This window comes from Salvelinus fontinalis, chromosome 2 (genome assembly GCF_029448725.1).
Source record: "Salvelinus fontinalis isolate EN_2023a chromosome 2, ASM2944872v1, whole genome shotgun sequence".
NCBI classification, from domain to species: domain Eukaryota; kingdom Metazoa; phylum Chordata; class Actinopteri; order Salmoniformes; family Salmonidae; genus Salvelinus; species Salvelinus fontinalis.
In genome coordinates this window covers 9,660,995-9,682,022 of record NC_074666.1, presented here as the reverse complement: position 1 = coordinate 9,682,022, position 21,028 = coordinate 9,660,995, and the positions used below count along the sequence as shown (strand labels likewise).

The following is a 21,028-nucleotide window of genomic DNA, read 5'->3' as shown; positions in this document are numbered from 1 at the left end:
AGTTTGAGGTCCTGGACGCACTGGAGCAGGTTTTCATCAAGGAACTCTCTGTACTTTGCTCCGTTCATCTTTCCCTCGATCATGACTAGTCTCCCAGTCCCTGCCGCTGAAAAACATCCCCACAGCATGATGCTGCCACCACCATGCTTCACCGTAGGGATGGTGCCACGTTTTCTCCAGACGTGACGCTTGGCATTCAGGCAAAAGAGTTCCATCTTGGTTTTATCAGACCAGAGAATCTTGTTTCTCATTGTCTGAGTCCTTTAGGTGCCTTTCGGCTAACACCAAGTGGGCTGTCATGTGCCTTTTACCGAGGAGTGGCTTCTGTTTGGCCACTCTACCATAAAGGCCTGATTGGTGGAGTGCTGCAGAGATGGTTGTCCTTCTGGAAGGTTCTCCCATCTCCACAGAGGAACTCTAGAACTCTGTCAGAGTGACCATCTGGTTCTTGGTCACCTCCATGACCAAGGCCCTTCTCTACCCAATTGCTCGTTTTGGCCGGGCGGCCAGCTCTAAGAGTCATGGTGTTTCCAAACTTCTTCCAGGCCACTGTGTTCTTGGTGACCTTCAATGGTGCCAACCTTTTTTGTTACCCTTCCTCAGATTTTTGCCTTGACACAATTCTGTCTCGGACCTCTACGGGCAATTCCTTCGACCTCATGGCTTGGTTTTTGCTTTGACATGCACTGTCAAATGTGGGACTTTATATAGATGGGTGTGTGCCTTACCAAATCATGTCCAATCAAATGAATTTACCACAGGTGGACTCCAATAAAATTGTAGAAACATCTTAAGGATGATCAATGGAAACAGGATGCACCTGAGCTCAATTTCGAGTCTCAAAGCAAAAGGTCTGAATACTTATGTAAATAAGGCATTTCTGTTTTGTTCTTTTACACATTTTCAAAAATGTCTAAAAACCTATTTTCGCTTTGTCATTATGAGGTATTGTGTTTAGATTGATGAGGAAAATGTTTTATTTAATCCATTTTAGAATAAGGCTGTAACGTAACAAAATGTGGAAAAAGGGAAGGGGTCTGAATACTTTCTGAATGCACTATATATATATATATATATACACTGAGTGGACAAAACATTAAGAACAGCTTCCTAATATTGAGTTGCACCCCCCTTTTGCCCTCAGAAAAGCCTCAAATCCTTCTTTAACCTTCTTAAAATCTTCCCCTTCTTCTACACTGATTGAAATAGATTTAACAAGTGAACTCAATAAGGGATTGTAGCTTTCACCTGGATACACCTGGTCAGTCTATGTCATGGAAAGAGCAGGTGTTCTTAATGTTTGGTACACTTTGTGCATATTTTAACACGAGAACATTATGGTTCTAGATATTATTTGGTTTCCTGAAGGAAGGATCATTACATTATGATTGCCAAACAACAGCGATAGATTTCGGTTAAAATGCATTAGCATTTCAAGCCTCAATTTCCCTTAACTTCCTGAAATTATAAGATTTTCAAAGATGATCATGAAGACAAACCTAAGGTTTCTAAGGACCATATGAATTGTATTACCCGCTGTTGGCCACAAGGCAGAATCATTTTTCTTGTTAGACGATCAGTCAAAGGAAGCTACTTCAGGTCACAGTCTAGTGAACACTTGAGATTAGGATGAATTTTAAATATGTAATGTAATTGGATGTTTTCATGTTTTGTGTCGATACCTTTCATCATGAACTCTCAATAAAAGGTCAAAGTTGATTGGAAAATGTTTATTTGTAAAACAGAACTAGGCCTACTAGTTTGTGTGTGTGTGTGTGGGTGTCTGGCGCGTGCTTGTGGATGTGTTTGCGTGTGTGTATGAGTGTGAGTGAGTGAGTGAGTGAGTGAGTGTGTGTGTATGAGAGTGTGTGTGAGTGTGAGTGTGTGTATGAGAGTGTGTGTGTGCAAATATATGTGTATAAGATGCATTAACTCCTCTTTGTCTACATGTATGGGATTCCGTTAGTTATGCTGTGTCATCATAGTGTTCTGTATGAGAGTGTGCTCAGCAGTAGTCTTCAGTGACTGTGTCTCCCCTGCAGGTGGCACCAGAGAGGCCCTGTGTGTTACAGCTGCGGGTCCTGATACGTTTTCCTCCACTGCAGCCTGACCAGGCTGCCCAACACGACCAGTTCCCCTCCTGAGGAACACTCTCCACGGGGATTTTACTATTTTTATCTGGAGAAGAAAACTATATTTTCAGCTTGACAGCTTTAACTATATACATAGGACAGTGTGCTTGTGCGTGCGTACATGCTTGGGCATGAGTGTGTATACAACGGCTGGCTCCACTCACTGTTATCAGCCTTGGCATCCTGGCAGGCCAGACCTTCAAACTGGGGCAGACAGAGACACAGGCACTTCCCGTCCAGCAGGGCCAGAGAGCCCCCATTGTGACAGGGCTGACACTTGCACACACTGTACTCAGCCTCGTACTCCTGAGTGGCTCTCTGCATGTTAAGCCTCCTGGTGTTGGCATCAGGCATACTCAGTGGGATCAGGGTCTGAATGGGTTCTGGCTACGAGGGGAGATAGACAGTCAGACAGACAGACACACACACGGACACACACACACATACACAGATGTAAATAGTGCAAACATGCACTGAAACGTATTCAGTTGGCCTTGCTGTTATGATGTTTGTTTTCCTGGATGTATTTTGTTTTCAGTTGTTGTTTTCTGTTGTTATTTTCTGTTGTTGTTTCTGTTTTCCTTTGTTTACATTTATTTAGTATTTTGTTCATTTTGTTGGTTGTTGGTGCGTTGGGGGATAGTGGCTTTTGTTCATTTTGTTGGTTGTTGGTGCGTTGGGGGACAGTGGCTTGGGGGGAATGGAAGGTGAGGTTTTGTTTGTTTTTGTTCTTTCAGGGGGGGGGGGGTTGTGGCTTCACAGCAGGTACATTGTATGCTTTAATATACATACAGTATATATTTTTGTATACAAAAATACAACTTTACCAATCCCCTTTTTGGCAATGTAACACCTTCTTTCAGATCTACACAGTATTTATAGGAATGAGACAGTATGGGATGGATTTTGAATTGTGCCCTCACCTCACTACTGAGGAGTGCAGGGGCATCGCCCACTGTCCGGGCCCAGTTCTGATAGGTCTGTATGTCCATCAGCCCCTCCTTCGTTATCTGGGTTCTCATGGCGACAGCGGTCTCCACGGTTCCGCCCCTGACTACAGTTATCACCTTATCCACCAGCGCCTTGCCCTCCTTCTCAGCTGTGGATACAGAGCCACCATGGGAATCAGGAAGGAGGGTGGGTGTTGTGTGTGTGTGCGTGCATGCGTGCCAGCAGCATACCACCCTGCATGCCACTGCTGGCTTGCCTCTGAAGCTAAGCAGGGTTGGTCCTGGTTGGTTCCTGGATGGGAGACCAGATGCTGCTGGAAGTGGTGTTGGAGGGCCAGTAGGAGACACTCTTGATTGGGGACATTGCCCTGTGTAGGGTGCCGTCTTTCAGATGGGACATTAAACGGGTGTCTTGACTCTCTGTGGTCACTAAGGATCCCTTGGCACTTATCTTAAGAGTAGGGGTGTTAACCCCGGTGTCCTGGCTACATTCCCAATCTGGCCCTCATACCATCAGGGCACCTAATCATCCCCAGCTTCCAATTGGCTCATTCACCCCCCCTCCTCTCCTCTGTAACTACTCCCCAGGTTGTGGCTGTAAATGAGAATGTGTTCTCAGTCAACTTACCTGGTAAAATAAGGGTTAGATAAACGGTATGTTTGTGTTGACGGACCTGTGTTTTTATTCACAGTGTCTTTACAGTGTCCCGGTCTGATGTGGGCATCTCCTCCAATCCCGATGTTGGTGTCAAAGTTTCCTGAGATTCCAACTTTAATGCAGTCCTGGAGCTTTCTCTCAGTCAGCTCTATAGGAGAGACAACATTGCTAAAACATCAAATAGGGACATCACTGCAAACAGGAGAGGTTTCTATATGGTCTCATTTCATTCATTTTTCCAAATCATTATAAAAAACATTCATATAGAACCAAATATTTTCTCTCTGATCCTCAATACAATCTTGGGCTGTTTTGAATAAGAGCCCTAGTTAGTATTCATGTTTCATGTATCAGTTGTAGCCTCTTAGAGGCCCAGTGCAGTCAAAATGGTGTTTTTCTTATATCATATGTACAACAGCTGATGAAACTAACACTGTAAAGTGTGATTTATTTTATTTTATCAGATGGCACTTGTGAAAGCAAAAGTCCCGACTTTAAATCTTCATCATACTTCTTCTTCTGCACATTACTCCTCTTACACCATTTAAGCTAGAAACGCCATTCAAACTTTAAAATGTGCAGACTGGTCTGGAAAACTGGTGTTAGTTTGTGTGCTTGCATACAACTGTTTGATATTATTTACACTTTTTGTCCATCTTCATTCTCTTTAATTGTGACATCATCACTTCAAACTTCCATTCACTGTAAATGCAACAGTGCACCTCTTGACACAAATCAGCTACTTTGGCTAAACACTTATACAAAACACTTATACATCTTCATGTACTTCTCTGCTATTCAAATCTGAAATAATTACATAATTATCTGGTACCGTTACAGCATCAACAACATTTTCTGTAACTTTAAAAAGAACTGACATTTTGACCACTTTCCGAACAAGTTAGACAAGAAGTTAGAGGGTATGGAATCTTCACCCACTTCTCTGCTATTCCAATCAGTCCACGGAACAAAAATATCCGCTACAGATCTGACAATACAGCTGTTTTAGTAACTGCATTAACAATTTTTTGCCAACTTTTTCCTAACAACTGACGTTTTGTCCACTTTCAGAACAAGTTAGACCAAAGTTGAAGTAGACATCTTGGTCTACTTCTGTGCGATACATATCTGGAAATAAGAACAGAAATATCTACTACCAATCAAGAGCTACAGATGTTTTAGTAACCGCATCAACTAATTTAGCTAAGTTCCCACTGTTGAATTAACTGCTATGGAACTTTTCAGAACTTTCAAATGAGAACAATGTGGGAGCACATTCTAAGCATGAGACCATGAGTAAACGTTGTTAGTAATGACACTAATCAGCTTGACCACTTTTCTCAACAATGTGTCGTTGACAAAAACTTAAAGGGTATGACACCTTGGTCTACTTCTCTGATATTCAAATCTGAAATCAGAACAGCAATAACAATAACTACTTAAGTAAAACATTTTAAACTTCTTCCACCACCACAAAAATACTTGTAAAGAGTCCCACCAATTTTTCTTCACGGAAAATAACCATCTAGTTTCCTGATAGTTGCTGGTAAAAAATACACTCTACACAGGAACTTCTAATCAGCAGGTTTGCATTGGCGGGAGTTTCGGCTTACCATGGTGACATCACCATACAGTAAATAGGTTAAATGGCCAATAATGTTGTAAACCTCCCTGCCAATAACAGCTAGTTTTCCCCTCCCCACTCAGACCACTCCCAGACAGTCCTATAAAATTATTGGTTGAGAAATAGTTTCTTTCCTAAAAAGTCATTTTTGCCAATCTTAATTGAAATCTATTTCAATAAGGTATTTAATTGTTACCCAGAAATGATTTGATATTGATTTAAAAACAGCTGCATTGGACCTTTAAGAGTGGTTTTGGTAGAAAGACACAACACGATTTTAAGATCCCTACTTTTGTCCTTGATGGTGTCCTGGTTGAGAACGTAGATCAGCTGGTACTCTCCTCCAGACTTCCCATTCCTGGTGTAGTGAGTCCCGTAGTCCTCCAGAAAACTGCATTCCATTCAATTAAATTCCATTAAATTCCATTCCATTCAACTCAACTCAAAATACTTTATCCATCCCACAATTGTCCAAGCAGGAGTCGGCAAATACATACACAACAATTTATATACAGTATATATCAATTTACATAAGATATAGTCACAAAAATAATGTGTTTCTAGTGTAATGATAACAGTCCAACCTGAAGTACTGTCCTTTCTCATACTCCAGAGGTAGAGACTTGACATGCTCTAGAAACTCCCCAGCCACCTGAAGGTCCCGGGAACGCATCCTATAGGTGCTCAGCTGCACATGGCCGTTCACACGCATGAAACTCTTGTTCTGATTGGACAAGGACCAACATCAATTCATAAATTAAAATCAGGGAGTTTAAACTCAAAGTCAGCAAAGACATTTTAGACTTCCATCAAATATAAAGCCACTGTGATTTACAAGATGGATGAAATAAACAAATACAAGTGGACTGAAAGTACATTATCCATGGGGTACAGAGAGTGTACACTACAGTATAACATGAAGCCTACTGTACCTTGATGGTAGTGTACTCCGAGACCTCCTTGATCATCTGTGTCCTGTCAAACTCAGCATCCAACCCAACCCCTCCTGACACAGTCGTATTGGACTTGGCCATAGACTTTTCTGTGGGGGTGAATTTTAAGTTCAACCCAGCGCTCACAGTCAACTTGGTCTCAGTCATCAGTTCCCTCAGGAGGGTGTATGTGTCCTCATAGATCTCTTTGGAAACGGTCTCCTCTGCTATTGTCTGGGATAGACACATGCAGGGGTCAGAGGTCAATCACAAAGGTTTGAATTTGCTGAAGTATTACGTACTGTACTGTCTAATCTTCGAACCCAGAAGCAAATCTCACATGCTCATTGGCCAGCTACTAAACGTTAACGGTCTGTCACAATGTGGAATGGAACTTAGATCAAATATACAGACAACATCATAAAGCCAGAATGGTTTGGGTCAGTGCAATTTAAGAACTGATTTGAAATTACATAAAGATAATGACATAAAGATGATTTGAAATTACAATGTAAGAATTGAAAAGTCACATTTATGGACGGAGACGTGATTCATCTTAGTCTGAAATCTGAGCTGAATATCTCTCAGTTTCAATATTGTTTTACTGAAGTGAGGGCAAATTCCAGGCTAGGCATTACTCACTTCATAGTTGAGCAAGCCCACGTTCCAAGGCAGCCTGTTGTACTCGTTGTTATTGGGGTTCTTCACCTTGTTGCACATCCCATTGAAGTAGTCGTTGTTGAAGGGGTTTATACGGGGCTCCATGCCCAAGATGTTGATTCTGTCACAGCATAAAGACATAGACACAGAACTTAAAAGAACACTAATATAATATGTATTTCTATGGACATGTTGTAGATCTCTGTAGTCAGTCAGGGACCTGAATGGCTGCTGGAGAGCATTCAGGAGCAGACCTGAGTTCAAATAGTATATGTTTTCTTTACTTTGTGTCTTTGATTGAGTGTGCCTGGAGTCGAGGTTTGCATTTTTGGGACTATTCCATTGATTCTATTGTACCAGGCATACTCAATCAAGTGCAGCTATCATCCCCGTGCTCAAGAAAGGGAAAGTAACTGAACTGAATAACTAGCAATCCGTAGCACTAACTTCTGTCATCATGAAATGCTTCAAAAGGCTAGTCAAAGACTACATCACCTCCTCCCTCCCCTGACACACTCAACCCTCTCCAGTTCGCCTACCGCCCTGACAGATCCACGAACGAAGCAATCACCATTGCACTGCACACTGCCCTCACCCACCTGGACAAAAGGGATGCATACAGTATGTGAGGTTGCTGTTCATTGACTACAGCTCTGTCTTCAATACCATAGTGCCATCTAAACTCATCACAAAGCTCACGACCCTTGGACTAACCTCCTCTCTATGCAACTGGGTCATGGACTTCCTGATGGGTTGCCCCCAGGTGGAATTATTACCTCCGCCACAATGATTCTCATCACAGAGGCCCCAGGATGGTGCATCCTCAGTCCCCTTCTGTATTCCCTGTATACCCACGATTTTGTGGTTTCACACAGTTCATCATCAAGTTCGCTGACGACACGACAGTAGTAGGCCTGATTACCAACAATGACGAGACGGCCTACAGAGAGGAGTTAGGCACTCTGACGGCGTGGTACCAGGTAAACAACCTCTCCCTCAACATCAGCAAAATAAAGGAGCTGATTGTGGACTTCAGGAGGAACCAGGTTGGGCACGCCCCATCCACATCAATGGTACCATCGCGGAGACGATACAAAACATAAAGTTCCTCGGCATACACATCTCTGATGAGCTGAAATAGTCAAACCACACGGACACCGTAGTGAAGAAGGCAAGGCAGCAACTCTTCAACCTCAACAATAAACATTTACCCTGCACACCCTCCAATGGACATTTATCATTGTACAGTTTTAAATGTGTATATTATTATTATTCTTATTATTGTCTCATTCACTTCTCTTTTTTTGACCTGCACTGTTGGAGCTCGCAGCATAAAAATTGCACTGTAACCTGCGATTCAATCTGCGATCCTGTGCATGTGACTAACAAACTAATCTGAAATATTTATATTTATATTTATTTATAATATTTATAAATATAAATATTTAAAACAAAAATAAATACTATTTGAACCCTATTTGGTCTGCTACTGTGCAGGTGTTTGAGAGGTGAGTGCTGCTGTACTGACCCATATCCTGCAGTCCTGCCTTGTTCGTTGGTGTCGTACAACTTTGTGCCACAGGGCTTACGTACGGGCTCACAGTCCTCGTCTGACCCGTCCTCGCAGTCATAGTCTCCGTTACACGACAGTCTCAACTTAATACATGCACCTTCACAAAGAGGGAGAGAGAGCGAGAAACACAGACAGACAGAAACGTGCATGATCAGTGTATGATGACAGTTTTATGCAATTAATTCACTGCAATAGCACTACTGCAACTGTGTAAATTGTATTACTGTTAATAACGTAACTTTAGTCCATAGCTGCTCAGAGTAAACGACCTGCCCTGAAATAATGCCGCCAGCTTTAATGCACACAGATTCAGCGTCATATTCGATCTGAAAGATGGAGGCACCATTGTGACAGCCCCTCCCTGCTGGGTTTTGCTGTGCTTACTTCCTGCAGGAGATTGGTGGGCGGAGTAGGAGAGGTGTGCGACGCTGGGAGGGTCGTCAGTGCCGATGGGGCACACTTGTCAAAGCTCAGCTGTGGCCTAAAGCCACTGTTTCCCCATTCAGCAAGAGATTCCTCTCTCTATGCATACCTTTGGTTGTTTTGATGTGGCTTTGGCAGTTGACACACGTTGGGCAGTGTTAGCTCTTTGTTATTTTTTGTGTGGTGACCGTGGCTGGAGCAGTTGTCTCTGGAGCACATCCGTGGCTCAGAGGGGTAACCAGCTTGCTGGGAGCTTTGTCTGTGACAGCGGGTTAAAGGGCATTAATACCCACCGCCAGTAAGTGCATGAAGACTGGGGTTGAGCTAGTAATAGGTCTTGGGGAAGCTCCACTTGTTTTTTGTTTTTTTCTCTCCTGTGTGGTTGACACTGATTCTGTTTTGTCTGGTTTGGGGTACTCAATTGGGGCGAGAGCAGGTTTTTGTTCGTCCATAGTTGGTTGACTGTTTGACTATGGCTAACATTGAGGAATTATTCCAAGTCCTGGGGGAGGAGCTTCTGGATTGCTATACTAAAGATCAATTGTTACGAATTGCGACATATAACATTGAGGTTGATGATAAACGTCTGAAAGAGACGGTTAAGTCCATACTAAAGGCCAACTTGATTGAATCCGGCATTCTAATGGAGTTGTTTTCTCCTGGTTTGGCTACATTTTGGTCCACTACAAACGCCCCTAATCGTGTCTTATCTTTTGAACAGCAAAAGGAGCTGTTGTTGCTACAACTAGAGCATGATAGGCTGAAACAGCAACAAGCCTTGGAAAAGGAGTTGGAGGTAGAAAGGTTTAAACAGGAAACGGAGCGTGCCAAACTGACGCTGCAACAAGTCCATTTAGATTTGGTCAGAGATGGTAAGCTCTCTGACATGTCTCTTAATGACAGTTATGGTGATTTCTCCGGAGTTCGTGCTCAGCTTTCCTTTGATGTAGCTGGAAAATTGAGGCTCCGGCTGAAATTCAGTGACAAGGGTAGCAGATTCCACGAATTGGCCTGACACCGACCGTAAGTTGATGTTTCAATGTGTGCTAAGTGGAAATCACAAGAGGCCTACTCGGCTCTTAACGTTGCTGACAGCCAAAACTATGGCAAAGTTAAAGCTGCTTTGTTGCACGCCTATGAGTTAGTTCCTGAAGCATATCGCCAGCGGTTTAGAACCTGGAAAAAAGCTAACAGACTTTTATGTTGAGTTCGCACGGGATTTGCACACCCAGTTTAATTGATGGTGCACTTCGTTAGATGTTACAACCTACGAGCAGTTGAGCTGGAGCAGATCAAAGATTGTCTCTGACCGCCTTGCCACATACATAAATGAGCATAAGGTGTAGACCGCCTCGGAGGCTGCCGTGTTGGCTGATGAATATGTGCTCAGGCATAAAGGTCACTTTGGGGAACCCGTCTTAGCAGTGATGGTCGCAGGGATAGTTTTGGGACTAAATTCTTTCCTACTGGGCCTGACCTTGTCTCAAGGGTTGACTGTAGTTCCCATGTGAAATCAGATCAGGGCAAAATGTGCAATTACTGCTGTGGTAAAGGTCATTGGAAAAATGAATGCCCTGTCCTTAGAGTTAAAGATAGGCCTTCTGGGGTTAATGTTCCCGTAAAGCCTACGGCATTAGCGGCACTTGCTTCTAAGTTAAGGGATTCAATTGTTCCACCTCAGGACTAGTTAATAGAACCATTGGGTATGGTTGACAGTGCATCCATCTATTAACCGTTCATTACTGAGGGTTATGTATCCCTGATAGGTAACCAAGAGAGTGTCCCGGATGAGCCTGCAGACAAATTCGTCTGGTCTGCAGACGAATACCCCATCCGCTGTGCCCTCAACCGGCCTCCGTCTGAGCAGACCCCCTCCGTCTGAGCAGACCACCCCCCGGGCTACTAACTTTAAACGCTGCGTGCTAGCGTAGTGGCAGCTTCCCTGCTCCATCTACGGCTGCCCCCTGGACACTATGATCACTTGGCTACATAGCTGATGCATGCCGGACTGTCCATTAATTCACGGTACTCCATTCTGTTTATTTGTGTTTTATCTGTCGGCTCTGTGTTTTAACTCAGGCTCTGTGTGTAGTTAATCCGACCCTCTCTGCCTAGTCGTCGCCATTTTTACCTGCTGTTGCTGTGTTAGCTGACTAGCTGCTGTTATCTCACCTGTTGTTTTAGCTAGCTCTCCCAATCAAGACCTGCAATCACTTTATGCCTTACTGTATGTCTCTCTCAAATATCGACATGACTTGTATACTGTTGTTCAGGCTAGTTATCATTGTTTTGGTTTGCAATGGACCCCGTAGTTCCACTCTCCGTACCTCTGATACCTCCTTTGTCCCACCTCCCACACATGCGATGACCTCACCCATTGAGACCAGCATGTCCAGAGATACAACCTCTCTTATCATCACCCAGTGCCTGGGCTTGCCTCCACTGTACCCGTGCCCCACCATACCCCTGTCTGCACATTATGCCCAGAATCTATTCTACCACGCCCATAAATCTGCTCCTTTTATTCCTTGTCCCCAACGCTCTAGGCGAACAGTTTTGATAGCCTTTAGCCGCACCCTCATCCTACTACTCCTCTGTTCTCCAGGTGATGTGGAGGTAAACCCAGGCCCTGCATGTCCCCAGGCACCCTCATTTGTTGACTTCTGTGATCGAAAAAGCCTTGGCCTCATGCATGTCAACATCAGAAGCCTCCTCCCTAAGTTTTTCTTACTCAGCGCTTTAGCACACTCTGCCAACCCTGATGTCCTTGCCGTGTCTGAATCCTGGCTTAGGAAGGCCACCAAAAATTCGGAGATTTCCATACCCAACTATAACACTTTCCGTCAAGATAGAACTGCCAAAGGGGGAGGAGTTGCAATCTACTGCAGAGATAGCCTGCAAAGTTCTGTCATACTTTCCAGGTCTATGCCCAAACAGTTCGAACTTCTAATTTTAAAAATTAATCTCTCCAGAAATAAGTCTCTCACTGTTGCCGCCTGCAACCGACCCCCCTCAGCTCCCAGCTGTGCCCTGGACACCATCTGTGAATTGATCGCTCCCAATCTAGCTTCAGAGTTTGTTCTGTTAGGTGACCTAAACTGGGATATGCTTAACACCCCTGCAGTCCTACAATCTAAGCTAGATGCCCTCAATCTCACACAAATCATCAAGGAACCCACCAGGTACAACCCTAAATCCGTAAACATGGGCACCCTAATAGACATTATCCTGACCAACTTGCCCTCCAAATACACCTCTGCTGTCTTCAATCAAGATCTCAGCGATCACTGCCTCATTGCCTGTATCCGCTACGGGTCCGCGGTCAAACGACCACCCCTCATCACTGTCAAACGATCCCTAAAACACTTCTGCGAGCAGGCCTTTCTAATCGACCTGGCCCGGGTACCCTGGAAGGATATTGACCTCATCCCGTCAGTTGAGGATGCCTGGTCATTCTTTAAAAGTTACTTCCTCACCATATTAGACAAGCATGCTCCGTTCAAAAAATGCAGAACTAAGAACAGATATAGCCCTTGGTTCACTCCAGACCTGACTGCCCTCGACCAGCACAAAAACATCCTGTGGCGAACTGCAATAGCATCGAAGAGCCCCCGCGATATGCAACTGTTCAGGGAAGTCAGGAACCAATACACACAGTCAGTCAGGAAAGCAAAAGTCAGCTTTTTCAAGCAGAAATTTGCATCCTGTAGCTCTAACTCCAAAAAGTTCTGGGATACTGTAAAGTCCATGGAGAACAAGAGCACCTCCTCCCAGCTGCCCACTGCACTGAGGCTAGGTAACATGGTCACCACCGATAAATCCGTGATAATCGAAAACTTTAACAAGCATTTCTCAACGGCTGGCCATGCCTTCCTCCTGGCGACTCCAACCTTGGCCAACAGCCCCGCCCCCCCTCTGCTACTCGCCCAAGCCTCCCCAGCTTCTCCTTTACCCAAATCCAGATAGCAGATGTTCTGAAAGAGCTGCAAAACCTGGACCCATACAAATCAGCTGGGCTTGACAATCTGGACCCCCTATTTCTGAAACTGTCCGCCGCCATTGTCGCACCCCCTATTACCAGCCTGTTCAACCTCTCCTTCGTATCATCTGAGATCCCCAAGGATTGGAAAGCTGCCGCGGTCATCCCCCACTTCAAAGGGGGAGACACCCTGGACCCAAACTGTTACAGACCTATATCCATCCTGCCTTGCCTATCTAAGGTCTTCGAAAGCCAAGTCAACAAACAGATCACTGACCATCTCGAATCCCACCGTACCTTCTCCGCTGTGCAATCCGGTTTCCGAGCTGGTCATGGGTGCACCTCAGCCACGCTCAAGGTACTAAACGATATCATAACCGCCATCGATAAAAGACAGTACTGTGCAGCCATCTTCATCGACCTGGCCAAGGCTTTCGACTTAGTCAATCACCATATTCTTATCGGCAGACTCAGTAGCCTCGGTTTTTCTAATGACTGCCTTGCCTGGTTCACCAACTACTTTGCAGACAGAGTTCAGTGTGTCAAATCGGAGGGCATGTTGTCCGGTCCTCTGGCAGTCTCTGTGGGGGTACCACAGGGTTCAATTCTCGGGCCGACTCTTTTCTCTGTATATATCAATGATGTTGCTCTTGCTGCGGGCGATTCCCTGATCCACCTCTACGCAGACGACACCATTCTGTATACTTCTGGCCCTTCCTTGGACACTGTGCTATCTAACCTCCAAACGAGCTTCAATGCCATACAACACTCCTTCCGTGGCCTCCAACTGCTCTTAAATGCTAGTAAAACCAAATGCATGCTTTTCAACCGTTCGCTGCCTGCACCCGCACGCCCGACTAGCATCACCACCCTGGACGGTTCCGACCTAGAATATGTGGACATCTATAAGTACCTAGGTGTCTGGCTAGACTGCAAACTCTCCTTCCAGACTCATATCAAACATCTCCAATCCAAAATCAAATCTAGAGTCGGCTTTCTATTTCGCAACAAAGCCTCCTTCACTCACGCCGCCAAACTTACCCTAGTAAAACTGACTATCCTACCGATCCTCGACTTCGGCGATGTCATCTACAAAATAGCTTCCAATACTCTACTCAGCAAACTGGATGCAGTTTATCACAGTGCCCTCCGTTTTGTTACTAAAGCACCTTATACGACCCACCACTGCGACCTGTATTCCCTAGTCGGCTGGCCCTCGCTACATGTTCGTCGTCAAACCCACTGGCTCCAGGTCATCTACAAGGCTATGCTAGGTAAAGTGCCGCCTTATCTCAGTTCACTGGTCACGATGGCTACACCCACCCGTAGCACGCGCTCCAGCAGGTGTATCTCACTGATCATCCCTAAAGCCAAAACCTCATTTGGACGCCTTTCCTTCCAGTTCTCTGCTGCCTGCGACTGGAACGAATTGCAAAATCTCTGAAGCTGGAGACTTATCTCCCTCAACAACTTTAAACATCTGCTATCCGAGCAGCTAACCGATCGCTGCAGCTGTACATAGTCCATCGGTATATAGCCCACCCAATTTACCTACCTCACCCCCCATACTGCTTTTATTTATTTACTTTTCTGCTCTTTTGCACACCAGTATCTCTACTTGCACATGATCATCTGGTGATTTATCACTCCAGTGTTAATCTGCTAAATTGTAATTATTCGATTTATTGCCTACCTCCTCATGCCTTTTGCACACATTGTATATAGATTCTCTTTTTTTCTACCATGTTATTGACTTGTTTATTGTTTACTCCATGTGTAACTCTGTGTTGTTGTCTGTTCACACTGCTATGCTTTATCTTGGCCAGGTCGCAGTTGCAAATGAGAACTTGTTCTCAACTAGCCTACCTGGTTAAATAAAGGTGAAAATAAAAAAAATAAAAAATTCCTCTCTCCATGTTGACATCTAATTTACTGACCTTCATCTGATTATTGTTGTGAGTGTTAACTTAATTTATGGAATAAATTAATTTGGTTATTCCTTAACTCAGTGTGTGGTTCCCCATTGTTTGTTACAATCTTGAGCCAGGTTGTAACACCATACACAGACATACTCATGGCTATGACCTAATTGGGAGGTACAGTACCTGATTCACAAGTGAACTCAGTGCTGGAGCACTCAGAGGGCAGGGCCTGTTCACACACAGCATCGCTGGTGCACGCCTGCTGCTCTCCTATTGGCTGTCCTTGACAGGGCTTCCCACCGAATTGGCCGAACACCTCCACACTCCGAGAACGGTGCTGCCAACATGACAGAGTTCACACACTTAAGGAGCATACAAACTTTCACTCATGCTTTTTAAGCCATGAATAATTTGAGACTGACATTTGAGAAAAATGAGAGACTGGGAGGCCAAATTGCTAGGCCCTGATCTGTATATTTTATTAATCTGAGACCCACCCGTATCTTGGTGCAGCTGTTACAGGGGGTCCACTCAGACCAGCGGCTCCAGACACAGTCCACCGGGTCGGGGGGAGCCACCTTGACCTCCCGAGTGTCCCGTTTGCCTCTATGGGTTACACACACAAGGTTCAGAGCTCAGATTACTAGAATACGTGTCCTCTAATTGTATTTTGTGTAATGAGAGAATAAACAAGTGTAATGACAGTATTTTGTGTCAAATAGAGCATACGTACATTCTGTTTTCATCACCAGACACGGACACAGCCACAGCCACAGCACAGAACCCCAGGAGAAGAGCAGCAGGTACCTCAGTCCTCATAACGGCAGAATGATAAACAGAAGGTTGGTATGTCTTGCTTTATATGTTCAACCTTTCTGTTAATGATTGCAGAACAAATCGATAGTTTGGATCTTGATTTATGGAAAAACGCAACCCAGAGTGTTATCAGTGGACTCATGGTAGAGTTAGTGGACAATCCCCTATTTCACAATTTATTACAATTATTGTGTATTAGAATAAATGGACAGAAGATTTTCGAAATACAGTGTCTTTTGCATTTTTCTATCCAACATATTTTCCAAACACATGATACATTTCTGAAATCCTCAAGAGGTTTCCTGATCACACAAAAATGACAGATGTTAATATCATATTCATAGGAGGCATTACACACCCATTTGTGTACTCTGAGCCAAAACCATATTTTCAGTTTGGGACAGTTTATTTCTTGGTCTGACCAGTGAAAATCTAAACTATTGTTATTAAGCTCTTGCAGAGAAACCACATGATCAAAATCACATCATTTCATTGGTGTGACCTTATAGAGGAGGGAAAAGCAAGCTTCAAACAGGAAGCTCACCTCTGTGAAGAACACAGTGAGATCAGTGACAGCTTTTATAAAGGTTATAAAACTGTCATAAATAATGCACTGTGCCAAACTGTGATGTAAATGTGCATACTATGTACTGGTGCATCAAAATAAAATAAAATGTTGCCAATATTATGTTAAAATGTAATTCAGTAATTTTTTGTTGTACTGCTTTACCAACCATAGTAGGACAGCATAGCTAGCTAAAGTAGAACAACATGGAGTAGCTAAAGTAGGACAGCATACCTAGCTAAAGTATAACAACATGGAGTAGCTAAAGTAGGACAACATGGAGTAGATAAAGTAGGACAGCATGCTAGCTAAAGTAGCACAACATGGAGCAGCTAAAGCAGGACAGTCTTATAGGCTTTTCCAATGGATGAAAGAGATCCAGTTTACATCAGGGAACCCCTGTACTCAGGTTAGGCAGAGCTCTGGTTCTCATAGTACTATATCCTGTTTAATTTACATTTATTGGCACCAAACAAAACTATTGTAGGCCTACTGTATCTACCATTAACAAATGATTACAATTAGCTACGTCTAACATCTGCAAAGTTATTGATGCAAGAGTGTTACGGGAAAATGTCCGCTGTCCCCCTGACCACTGGAGTTTGTGGAAATAGAAGAGCAAATATTTAAATAGTTCCTTTGTTTGTAGAAACTTGTGACGCAATGGTATTATTGACAAGATAAAAGTCCAACAAAAATTTTGGGCCAGTTTTCCATTCTGGGAAAGCATTCCTATTAAACTGTTTTTAGTCCAGGCTGGACTAAGCTTAATCTGTGTCTTGAAACCTGGCCCTAAATAATTTATAAAATAGCCTCCAACACTCTACTCAACAAATTGGATGCAGTCTATCACACTGCCATCCGTTTTGTCACCAAAGCCCCATATAATACCCACCACTGCGACCTGTACGCTCTCGTTGGCTGGCATCTACAAGTCTCTGTTAGGTAAAGCCCCGCCTTATCTCAGCTCACTGGTCACCATAGCAGCACCCACCCGTAGCACGCGCTCCAGCAGGTATATCTCACTGGTCACCCCCAAAGCCAATTCCTCCTTTGGCCGCCTCTCCTTCCAGTTCTCTGCTGCCAATGACTGGAACGAACTGCAAAAATCCCTGAAGCTGGAGACTCATATCTCCCTCACTAGCTTTAAGCACCAGCTGTCAGAGCAGCTCACAGATAACTGCACCTGTACATAGCTCATCTGTAAACAGCCCATCCAACTACCTCATCCCCATTCTGTATTTATTTATTTATCTTGCTCCTTTGCACCCCAGCATCTCTACTTGCACATTAATCTTCTGCACATTGCTATATTGTAATTACTTCGCCACCATGGCCTATTTATTGCCTTACCTCCCTTATCTTACCTCATTTGCACTCACTGTATATATACTTTTCCCCCCTACTGTATTATTGACTGTATGTTTGTTTATTCCATGTGTAACTCTGTGTTGTTGTATGTGTCGAAGTGCTGTGCTTTATCTTGGCCAGGTTGCAGTTGTAAATGAGTACTTGTTCTCAACTTGCCTACCTGGTTAAATTAAATTAAATTAAAAAATAAAATCTGTCTCCCACAAACAGGGAAGGCCATCTGTGTCTCTAATGTGTGTTGTTTAACAAATGTCCACAAGGTGGCAACCCTAGACAGATCTGAAGTCTGTGGAGATCATTTTGCCTCAGTCTGAAACTGTGAACTCATTATGCATTACAGTGGCTTTTAAAACATCCTGCAACAACATTACAAATGTTCCACTCTGGTTCTTTTCCTCATCTTTTCGTGTCATATTTAAAAACATTTGCAATCACTGCAATGTCTGTTTACATTTGCTGCCCTACTGTAGGCATTTATGGAGAAACAGTAGGCCTATTGAGCAACATGGCTAAAGTACAGTACATTAAAACATAGCCTAACACAAAAAAAGTTAGCTTCTGAGAACATTTCAGAATATTCTACAGAATGTTCTATGGAATGATCTATGTGATCTGATCGTTCAGGAAGCAGGAGTTTTCTGTGTTTAGATAAATGAGAGAAGAGAGAACAAGAGATGTTAGGGCAAGAGAGAGAAAGTCTCATTGTCAGCACGGTATGCTATTGGATGGAAGCTCTTTTACACTGAAGGGGTTTGTTTAAGTCTGGTTCGATCAATATTGATTGATGTTTTATTTAATGGTGGATTATTTCATGTTGAAGAAATGTTGGTCACATATTTATTGTGAGTATTGCTATGTGTGTAAAAGTGTACTTATTTGGTTTATGTACTGACCTTATGTCATGAAATAAAACTCCCAGCCCAAGCTGCTAGCAATTGATGAAGAGTTAGCAGTAAGCTGCGAGCAATTCTTTAACCAAAGCAACCCTCCTTCTAACCCCTACCGCCCCTCCAGTCAATTTGGAGGCTGCCCACTCCTGACTCCTCCCCTCCACCTTTCCTCCCCTCCTCCTCTCCTCCTCTCCTCCCCTCTGCCCCTCCTCCGCTCCTACCCTCTGCCGCTCCTCCCATCTTCCCCTCCTCCTTTCCTCCCCTCCTCCGGTGCTCCCCTCTTCCCCTCCACCTTTCCTCCCCTCCTCCGCTCCTCCCATCTTCCCCTCCTCCTTTCCTCCCCTCCTCCGCTCCTCCCCTCTTCCCCTCCTCCTTTCCTCCCCTCCTCCGCTCCTCCCCTGTTCCCCTCCTCCTTTCCTCCCCTCGTCCGCTCCTACCCTCTGCTGCTCCTCCCCTCTTCCCCTCCTCCTTTCCTCCTATCCTCCGCTCCTCCCCTCTTCCCTGAGCCGTGATAAATGACAGGCAGAGAGAAAGGTAGAACAGAGGCCATCTGATCAGGGTGTGTGTACACGCCGTGCATGCATGTGTGTGTGTCTCCCTCTTAGGTCCTGCCTGAGAGGCACAAATATGTGCTGAAGTCGCCATTTTTCACCGGGCTCTGCCGCTGCAGCCGGTTTCCTCCCAGCCTTCACAGGAAGCCAGAGGGGAGGCAAGGTGCTGCTTGGTCAAGGTTTCTCCTCACTAGAAAGACTTCCTGATTTAGAGGGGGGGTTGGGTCAGTGTCATCAGCAGGAACAGAGTTTGAGCAATGATGTATAACATTATAGGATATGTAGAAACATCTCTACTCAAAAGAAGTAAGAAAGTGAAACGATGAATCATGGTTCAAAGCCAGACATGGTTCAACATCACCAGTAGTACCTTAGAGTGTACTCTAAGAGAGAACAAATGCTTTATACTATGTCTTCCATAGGGGGTGGCAGCCAGAGGGTCATGGGACCCAGTCAGATAATAAACCAGTCCAGGATTCAAAGTAGACATTCAGGGAGACCAGGATAAGAAGCATATCAACTTCTCCTCTGGCACAGTCAGAAGACTAAAATAAGAAAAAAAGTCAAAGGAAGAAGACTCCCTCAATTATGTAGTTAATTGTCTCCTTTGGGTTCAGGCTGTGATCTGATTGGGTCCTTTGGGTCCAGGCTGACGCTGTGGTCAGGTGGCTAGAGGTGATGCCAGAAATCACTCCTCACATTGTTCCTGCGGGGACTGTAGCCTTCCTGTGGTATACTTGAGTCAGCTGCACTGCTGTGGACATGGCTATTGGCTAGTTCCCAGGTACATTTGGTTTTTTTAAATTACATGGAACTCTTACTCATCACATTCAGCAGAATTTCATCAGCAGAATCATTTATCAGAATAATTTAGTAGAATAATTTAGTAGAATAATTTAGCAGAATAATTTAGCAGAATCATTCAGCAGAATCATTCGAATCATGGCTAATACATCAATCTGAATTGGTATCTCTTGTTTGGATCCTATTCGTTGCAGGTTTGGCACACATTGCCTTCATAGTGCAATACTACAGAGCCCTGGTCAAAAGTAGTACACTATTTAAGGAGCCATTTGAGACGCAGTCTTGATGTCTGTTCACTAAATCACATTCCCAAAATATAGATTGTAGAATGTTTATTCAACTTTGTGTGTTGTTATCTCTGTCGCCACAGACGACAGTTCAATGTCTAGTTTTGATTTACATTTGTTTGAGTTGTCAACTAATGTGAATTCAGCATGAAATCAACAAAGAATATCACCATGCCATTGGATTTATGTTTAAAGTTGGGTGAAAAAAAGACAAAATGCTCCTACGTTGACTCTGCAAATCCAATACGTTTTCCACATTGATTCAACATCATCACATAGATCTTTGGGTTTGAAATGACGTGGAAACAACGTTGATTCAACAGTTTTGGCCCAGTGTGTCACGATCGTGTGGAGGATTGATGGACCAAAACGCAGCTTTAGGAAAATAAGCCATCTTCTTTTATTTTTAAAGATGACGAAAAATAAACACGAAACACTTAATACAAACTAACAAAAGATCGTGAAGCTAATAAACGTCGTGCACATACAACAGGCTACAAACGTTCTGACATAGACAACTACTCACAACAAATGAAAGCCTATGGCTACCCTAAATAAGGCTCCCAATCAGAGACAACCGAAATCAGCTGTCTCTAATTGGGAACTCATTCAGGTAACCATAGACTCTCCTAGATAACTAAACATACATAGACAACGCTAGACACATGAACTCAACACAAACCCATATACTACACCCAACAACCCCTTTACCATAGAAACACCCAAAACCAACAAAACACAAACATTCCCCATGTCACACCCTGACCTAACTAAAATAATAAAGAAAACAAAGAATACTAAGGCCAGGGCGTGACACAGTGGGTGGATACTAGACAGGGAAGTTGGGAAATGTAATAAGAACAATCCAGGTTTTATTTTTGATACTGTCAC

The 21,028-nt window shown here is 43.9% G+C and overlaps 1 protein-coding gene across 1 annotated transcript; it reads right to left on the bottom strand.

The window, feature by feature from the left end:
* Positions 1 to 1,715: 1,715 nt before the first annotated feature.
* On the bottom strand, positions 1,716 to 15,695 carry c9 (complement component 9). Its single transcript, XM_055862847.1, has 12 exons — positions 15,587 to 15,695; positions 15,351 to 15,459; positions 15,037 to 15,190; positions 8,485 to 8,626; positions 6,939 to 7,077; positions 6,297 to 6,530; positions 5,949 to 6,088; positions 5,655 to 5,755; positions 3,757 to 3,888; positions 3,056 to 3,231; positions 2,297 to 2,519; positions 1,716 to 2,178 (listed from the first exon to the last, which is right to left on the bottom strand). The coding sequence occupies exons 1-12, from the start codon at positions 15,670 to 15,672 to the stop codon at positions 2,006 to 2,008; spliced, it is 1,809 nt and encodes a 602-aa protein (XP_055718822.1). The 5' UTR covers positions 15,673 to 15,695; the 3' UTR covers positions 1,716 to 2,005.
* Between the last annotated feature and the right edge of the window lie 5,333 nt (positions 15,696 to 21,028).